Here is an 8,608-nt window from a genome sequence, read left to right as displayed (position 1 = left end):
GGGGCAGGTTTGACGTGCCTTGTATGCCAGCGAACCTTCACGTCCATCAGTGGAAGGACTCGACACAAGTGCAAACTGACTGACATCCAAACTACAGCGGCACCACCCCTGGAGTGCTCCACCTGTCACCGGACCTTCCGCTCGACTAGCGGCCGGACACGCCACCGATGCGACAGGGTGACTAGTACCATTTGACTTGTCCCTTCGGGGACTGCGTAGCCAGACTTGGCAGCAGGATCAAGATGTATGTATGTATGTACCCATTGCTGTAGACAGAAAGCTGTTTCGGTCATAAAGGCCTCATCAGTACAGCTACGAGCTAAACAGGCCGAGCTACCAGCCATGGTGCAAAGGAGGCACCACAGACATTAAGATAGCTCGTCGCTCTAGCGCCAGAGTGCTCTAACTACAAAAAGTAACGGGCATTGTATGTATGTATGTATGTATGTATGTACCGGTATGTGTGATTTGATGGGCCCAAAATTGTGGCTTCTATTCGAGGTCAGCTTCTATTCCAGTGCGGCTTTTATACCAGACTTTACGGTATGTATGCATGTATGTATGTATGTATGTGTTGTTGTCTGTATGTGTTGTCTGTATGCGTGTGTTTGTTTGTGTGTGTCTGTGTTTGTATCTGTGTGTTTGTTTTGTTTTGGGTTTTTTCTACAAAATCCACTTATTTCCAGACACTGGGGTGAATAGTGGACTGTGGTGGTGGGACCCATTATGCTCAGCCGACCAGAGGTGTCGGCTTCATAACTTGATGGACGCAAAGGGAGACCGGGCAGGGAGGATTAAGTTGAAAAATAAAACAGGAGAAAGAAAATGAAAAGATTGTATTGCTCAGTGAGCAAAACACTAAGTTTTAAGTATTGACGTGAACACTGTTAGACTTAATTCAAGAGGAGACTGTCTGTGAGGAGAGATGATGTGCAAGCAGGGTAGTCTGTGTGTCTGTGTGTGTGTCTGTGTGTGTGTCTGTGTGTACACCTATGCAGGCTGCACCTCAGGCAACTGCAACGTCCATGGGCCACGGTTTCCTTCAGGCGCTATCGCAGGCGTATCAGCAGCCCAACTTCACGCATTCCATCGACTCAGCCCTATCACAGAGTGTGGCCACTATGGATACGAGTGCCAATGTGTGAGTACCCATTGTAGAACGCTTACTGTAAAGTGAGACACTTTTGCTAGAGATGAAATTCGCTATTTTCACAACCACCACACTTTCACAAATATATAAGTCGCCGCGAACTTCTCTGTATATTGATTATAGACAGTACAAGAACTACTCTGTACATTGATTATAGACAGTACAAGATCCAATTGAGTAGATGAAATCGCGAAAGTTTCTCATCGTGAATCAGCGGAATTCTTGAAAACGCAAAATTTGCGCGCCGCGAAAGTTTATCACTTTACAGTAACCGACCCTACCCATCATTCTACTGTACGATCACTACCCGATGCAGTAGTCCCTAGTATGGGCATTGTTTCTGGATGCTATCATTCTACTGTACGATCACTACCCGATGCAGTAGTCCCTATGGGCATTGTTTCTGGATGCTCTGCATTAGACACCCACCCTCTCTTTTCCGGGTGTTTGTCACTCAGAACGAGTTGCACGCCCTTTGGAGCTTATTAAATTTTCTTTTTGGTACTGCGGTACAATTTGTGGTATTTAATAAAGGAGGTCTGGATAGGTGAGGGTCCTGATAAGTGAGGGTATGGATAATTTAGGGTCTGAATAAGTCAGGGTCCGGATAGCTGAGGGTCTGGATAAGTGAGGGTCTTGATAAGTGAGGGTCTTGATAGGTGAGTGTCTGGATAAGTGAGGGTCGGAATGAGTGAGGGTCCAGTATGTGTGTGCTTGCACGTATGAAGTGTATAACCGTGTACTGTGTCACGAAGTGTATCTGAGAGAAGGAACAGTTATTGCTGGTGTTCAGCACCTGTGTTCCATTCAGTGCTACTTTCAGCAGCAGAGACAGAAGGAGAAGTGTGTGTGTGGGGGGGGGGGGGGGGGGGTGTTTTGGGTGTGTATTTGTGTGACAAGCTATTCTAATGTATCAGCTATAGTTGTGTATGAATGTTGTCAACCTGTCAAAGTGTAAAGCATCGCCAGTTTCAGCACCACCGCTGTCGACAGCCCACATCACACCACAACCCACACCACACCTCACTTCACCCGCACCACACCACACACCACACCACACGCCACACCACAACCCGCACCACACCTCACCACAGCAGCCCGTACCTCGCCACACCCCACACCACACCCCAGTCCACACCACACCACAGTCCACACCAGTACACAGGTAAAGGCGCTTGCCTAGTCATCTTGACTTTCTTTCCTCTGCAAGTGATTACAGAAAGGAAGACTCTACTTTCCTCTCTTCATGGTCTTCTCCGAGCAACCTCCATTGCAGGTTGTTTGCTCTCATTGGTTTGAGGCAAGATTCCGAGCTGGAAGCAGCCATTGTGTTTCCCCATTGCTTGCATCTGCTCGTGCCTCCAACTAACTTGCATACATGTACTGGGAGTTGGATGTATGCAAACGTGACTTCTTCATTGCTGCTATCGTTCGGGTGGCAGTCGACTTTTGTCTTCAACTTCCTGTAGTGCTGTTTCCTGCTGGCTTGGTTGGTTGTTCGACAGCCAGTGTCTCAGCCTGGTTTTTGGAGACAAGAAAGGATGAGCGCTACGATCCCGTCACCATCCCTGGGCGTGCGTGGGGTTAGTATATCAGGTGCCAACAACAGCAGCAAGCTAGCTCTATTCCCTAAGCAAGTTCCTGCTTTCTGCTCTCCATCATCCACGGACCACGTCTTGTCCGACACTGCTGCAGCGCGTCTCCGTCAGAAGATTGCTAGAGATGAGTTTGATCCGCTGCCTGCCACGGTCGGCTGCACCCACCGGTATACTATGTGTAGCAACGATTTACCGGCGAAAGTTTTGTCTCCGTCGGATTGCCGTGACTGGAAGAGCAGTGACAGCAGCGCGCAGATGCACAGAGCCTCAGCGGGTAATGGTGGCAAGCCTGGCCGGAGTGCTCCGCAACGACTGCAGAAGCAGGGCCGTAGGCCCGCGGCGTTCCCTTACCCCTTTACCGCGCTGTCTAAAGACACCGGCTCACCTAAAGACACCGGCTCACCGTGTTACGAAGATGATGAGACAGGCTGTGACAGCTCGCTGCTAGACTTCACTGACTTGCTGAGCTCGGCCGATGATGATGATGTTGAAAGCTGCACTGCCTTCCTGCCTCGCAGTCTTCAGGCGTCTTTAGGCATGCTGGCACGATCCGAGCATGAAGCTGTGCGAAGAAAAAATCAGCAATCGAACGGAACATCCAAGCGTGACTCGTCAACCAATGGCGTGTACTCCAGGAGAAGTATGCTGAGTGGAGATTATGCCACTGATGACTTTTCATTGCAGGGTGGGTTGTCTGCAGGTGATGCCAATGGCAAGTGTGCATCTTTGATCAGCAGAAATGGGAGTGGTGCGTGCAAGCAGTCATCACACGAGGTGTGTAGTGACTTGAGTAATGATGCGAAGCTGTTCAAGCCTATCGCTAATCCTCCCGTGGCACCAGCACTGCTGAACTGTCCGCAGACTCACAGCCCCGTGTGTGTGGTACGTGAGGAGGACCGATTCATGTCAGGCCACTCTGCTCACCATGCTCTCAACTCCTCAGCTACGCAGCAGGACAAGCCCTTGCATGTCAACGGCGAACTACCTGACAATGACCGCGAGCACGGACGCTCCGTGTTTGAATCGCTACCCGCGTCTTGGCTGGAGAGAGCTGGCTCCACTGAGACTACTCCAGCCACGCCTGTGCGTCGGCCGATAGCCACTCGACACACTGCCGGTGTGTCACCGTATATCTCTGACCCACCGTCCTCACAGCAGAAGCAGCAGCAGCCGCACAGGTGTTTGGCGACCGACCCAGGTTTGTCGGCATTCACCCGTACCTGGAGCGTGCCTTCACCCTGTGTGCAGCATGGCAGTGTGTTAGGCCAAGGCTACTGTGAGTCTAGTGCTCCTCCTTGCACACTGCAGCCGTTGCCAGTGCTGGCTGGAGACTCGTCACGAATCACGCCGACCAGGTCTTCTTCTAAGAATGGCTGCCCCGAGTCATTATCGCTAACCCCATCTCATCAGCTGGCGGCCACGTCCGCATCTACCGACTTGTCTCCGGCTTGCGCATCTGCTTATGCAGCTGGTCGGGTTGCTGGAGAGCAGCAGTTTAGACAGCAGCAGCAGCGATGTGAAGTGGCAGCAGCAGCAACAGGGGGACCCGGCAGAGCACACGACCGCCTCCGACTGCCTGCTCATGTTGACTATGTCCTGGCTTCAGGAAGACATTCAGCTGCTGGAGTGGCAACTACTACTATGACGACTGCGAAGGAAGCACCGGTAACAAGGACCACCAGTACTGGCTGGCTTGGTGATGCTGTGAGCAATGCCGCCGGAGAGATATTGGCTGATGGCATGACTGCACCAGTGTCTACACTAGCCTCTACACTGGATAACAACAACAACAACAACAACAACAACAACAACAACAAGGCTAGTGCCAGTGGTGGCAGTAAGGATGAGTTTCAGGGCTGTGCCTTTACCGATGACGATGACGCCTGCTATCTGCAGCAGCTGCACAAGGCTGTGCACGAATCATCACTGCTGGCCAAACAGCATCAGCAGCAGCAGCAGCGAGAAGAACTGCTGGAACAACAGAAGCAGCAGCTGCTGCATGACGCTACGGACTGCATGTCTGGGTCACGCTGCCGCCGCACTGGGTCAACACGATCTTATCGCGGTGACACCTCTCCCCATGTGCGTCCTGAGTACACCGCGCTGCCCAACCAATCGCCTTACGTTGCTTCATCAGAACATCGACCGTATGAGGGTCTCCTTCCAATATCTAGTGACAGCAGTGGTGATGTAACCGTAGCTTCTAGGCGAAAACGTCAGCCACGGCTGCAAGGCGCATTGAAGCGACTGAAGACGCGGCTTAGTGAAGAACGAGCTGGTGTTGGCGGAGCTGGTGTTGGCGGTGAAGGAGCCGGTGTTGGTGGTGCTGTTCCTCTGCCTCCACGTACCCGTGGTCCTCAGCAAAGCTCTCATGGGAGCGTGTGTGATGACCTCTACTCAGCCATGCTCAACAAGGAGCTGGATGCCAATCGCCAACGCACCCGCATGCTCCAGGACGTGTACGCCGATGCGCTGAGCCAGCGTGTGCATTTGCTCAGCGACATCAGTGACCTGGAGGATAGCCTGCGGAGAGGCGGACAGCAGCTCAAGCAGCTCCGCTCGCTCATGGCTGTATCGCCGACACCGGCTGCAGCAGCAGCAGCAGCAGCAGCAGCGGCGACAGCACCTGTGGATTACCATTACCATGACAACACTAGTTTGAATGGTGCCGCTAACAGTGGTGGTGCTGACATTCGTTACGCTTCTGGAAGCTATCCGTCTTCTTTCCCGAATCCAGTAGCAAAGCAGCAACAACGAGAGAGACACCGAGATGATGTGACAGGTTATGGCTACCCGCTAGCTTCTCCCAGTAGACATGAACACACTGATGGACTCTCTATCTTGCGTCTTAACGACAGGCAGCCATTGGGCACCGCATCCAGTGCAGGTGATCAAGCAAAGAATGGTGGCCATGCATCTTTCTCTCACCGCACTGGCAGCCAGCTACCGGCGGTGTCAACAAATAACTACTCCCGTACTCACAGTGACCCAACAAATAACTACTCCCATACTCACTGTGACCTAACAAATAACTACTCCCATACTCACATTGACCGAACAAATAACTACTCCCATACTCCTAGTGACCAACTGCCAACACCACCACTACACAACACACCAGCCGACAGTCCACTGGCAGACGGCCATGATGAGAAAGCTGATCATCAAGACAGACAGGATCCTGACAATCAAGACGGACAGGATCCTGACAGTGACGTGCGCTACAGGGAAATCACGGCAATGTGGGAGCAGTTTGTACGCAACGGATACCAACCGCCTCTCTCTGGCTCGTCCGAGGGCAGTAGTGACGACGTGTGCAATGATATTGAGCGGCTTCGCATGACGGAGGCGGAACGCTGCTCAACCCATCGCCCGTGGAGTGACAATGTGCAGCACATGGACCTGACGACGATGTCATCGTCACAGCGTTATGACGTCGCCAAGACTGCACGGCGTGCTGTTGACATCGGTGCTGCTAGCGGTGCGAATGGCAGTGCCAAGGATGCGTGCAGCCGCGATCCTACCAATACTGAGCTGTGTTACCTGCAGCAGGATGTCAACGGTGATATTGCCAATAGTGATGCTAGTACTCATGATGGTACTGCTGATCCGTGCGATAGCATCACTGCGGTCGCTGGTGATGTGAATCGGGAACGTGAAGCAGACTTTCTAGATGATCATTCCGTTCTGAGCAGCGATAGTCACTGTAGTTTTGCAAGGAGCCCTCTGTTGTACTCGCGTCACTATGCGACAGCATGTCTGGAACATCGTAGCGATCTTCTGCCGGAGCCGGGGTCCGTAGAGGGTGCCCATCGCAGCAAACCTGTTGGTCGTGTGCCAGTGCCAGCACTATCGGCCGACCCAGTGCGATCGGATGATCCAGTGCTGCGTGAAGCAAGGACAGGTTCGTCTTTGCTGCCAAGACTTCCCCCTCAACAAGCAAGCACTAGGCACCTGGGAGCGCGCCACGCGTCGACGAAGAAACGTCCTGCATTCGCCGCCGCGAGTGCTGCGCGTACATCAAGAGTTCCCTACTCTCCACGCGCTCATGATCGGCGGATGGACAAGAGAGACCGCGGTCATGGCACGCGCACTTCCGCCACCTCGACGGCTGCTGCACAGTTTGCTGTTGGCAAGGCAAGCATGGCTGGCAAGTCCTCAATGGTTGGTGTTAGCGCTAGCCAACAGTGCAGACCACTCGGCGTGGCTGGCTGCGAACCAGGTGAACGGCCTGACCTGTCCATGACGTCCGCGGATGATCTCCTCCTGAAGGAGTTCCAGCTTGCCCAATCGCTGGTCCGAGAAGGCAACCTGGTCTTGCAGCAAATGATTGGCGAGCATACTAAGCAAGGGAAGGACCTGCGCAGTCTTCGCCGCCTTCGGTCGGATAATTATAACAGTGTGGTTGATATGGAGGAACGACTGTTGAGGTCAACCACCACCCACGGAAATTAACATGTGATCGTGTCGACTGGCAAGCAGCCGTGATACGTAACATTGGCGGAACAGTATATGCTCTCTCTCTCTCTCTTCCTCCCTCTCTCTCTCTCTCTCTCTTCCTCCCTCTCTCTCTCTCTCTCTCTCTCTCTCACACACACACACGCACGCACACACGCACGCACGCACATGCGCGCACATCACAAACAACAGCAACACTCACACCTCTTTAGATCCATTTCCGTCATGCATTTCCCCGTATAGCCTTCGTTTCTTTTCTATGAGAAAATGACCAGAGCATGCATGCCTGACACCTGACTTGTTCATGTTTTTCTCCTGTATTGTAAGCTTTAGAGGACAGGAATGTTTGATTTCTGTTAAATCATGAGGACTGATTCATTATATTCGCCACAAGCACATCCTGTAGTTTGTTCGTGTAGTCAGCATTGTAGCTAGTGTCCTGTGGATACCCATCCAGTTCCCATCCAGTGATCACCCCCCAGATTCATCCAGCAGAATGTACTAACAACACAGAACACTGTTTTCTTACCAGTATTGCACGTGCACCGAGACTGTCATCTTCTTGCCACTTGTCTTCTCGTGCGTAGGGTCTGTTGGCTTTCACCATTACGAAAATTAAACAAATTCTGTTGCTTCAGTAGCATACACCTGCACTATTTGCATTGCTTGCACTTCCCCGGGCACTGTGTCTTTGCAGCAATTCCCGAGCCACTGGAGTGTTTAGCAGATCTTGTGTCACTTATCACACTCCGCAGATTGTACATAACTGTGCTAAACTGTTCTATTTTTAGAATACACTACTAGTACAGTATGATTTGTTTGGAAAATATAAATCTTCGTCGTACCCATTGGGAATGAAAGCTTTTGTGTACAGCATGTGTGTCAGGTGTCTACATGTATGTGCTGGCTGTGCATGACCGGAATCGATCAAATTGAACAGTGTCTGTCTGGCTCTCTCTTTATCTCTCTCTCTCTCTCTCTCTCTCTCTCTCTCTTTCTCTCTCTCTCTCTCTCTCTCTCTCTCTCTCGTTCTCTCTCTCTCTCTCTCTCTCTCTCTCTCTCTCTCTCTCTCCCTCCCTCTACCTCCCCTCTATCTCTGTCTTCCTCTCTCTTTCTCCTTCCTTCATTCCCTTGTTCCTGTGGGTGTTGTTGTTGTTGTTACTTGCCTTGTTCAGGGTTACTGGGCCTTTACTGAGCTTTCCTGCATCTCGCTTACCACCTCGGAGAACGCCTCGACCAACTGCGGACGGTAAGAGAACTCTATGACCGCAGCAAGAAACCGGTAGTCATCCGAACTGGGCACACACAGGTTATGTTGCGAGAAGGGGCAGCAGATATATGTGTGTGTGTGTGTGTGTGTGTGATTTGATTTGATGCCTGGCCAACCGTAGAGGTGCTAGGT

At 51.9% G+C, this 8,608-nt stretch overlaps 1 protein-coding gene across 5 annotated transcripts in view; it reads left to right on the top strand.

The window, feature by feature from the left end:
- Window positions 1–8,608, top strand: part of LOC135828263 (mediator of RNA polymerase II transcription subunit 15-like) — a 33,776-nt gene that overhangs the window by 19,207 nt on the left and 5,961 nt on the right. For all 5 annotated transcript variants that reach the window (XM_065340711.1, XM_065340709.1, XM_065340710.1 and 2 more), the window contains 2 exons: window positions 999–1,141; window positions 8,382–8,455. In XM_065340711.1, coding sequence (XP_065196783.1) covers window positions 999–1,141; window positions 8,382–8,455 — 217 coding nt within the window. The remainder of the gene's footprint in view (window positions 1–998; window positions 1,142–8,381; window positions 8,456–8,608) is intronic.

Source organism: Sycon ciliatum, chromosome 12 (assembly GCF_964019385.1).
Source record: "Sycon ciliatum chromosome 12, ocSycCili1.1, whole genome shotgun sequence".
Classification (NCBI taxonomy): Eukaryota; Metazoa; Porifera; class Calcarea; order Leucosolenida; family Sycettidae; genus Sycon; species Sycon ciliatum.
This window is presented reverse-complemented; position numbering and strand designations above follow the sequence as displayed.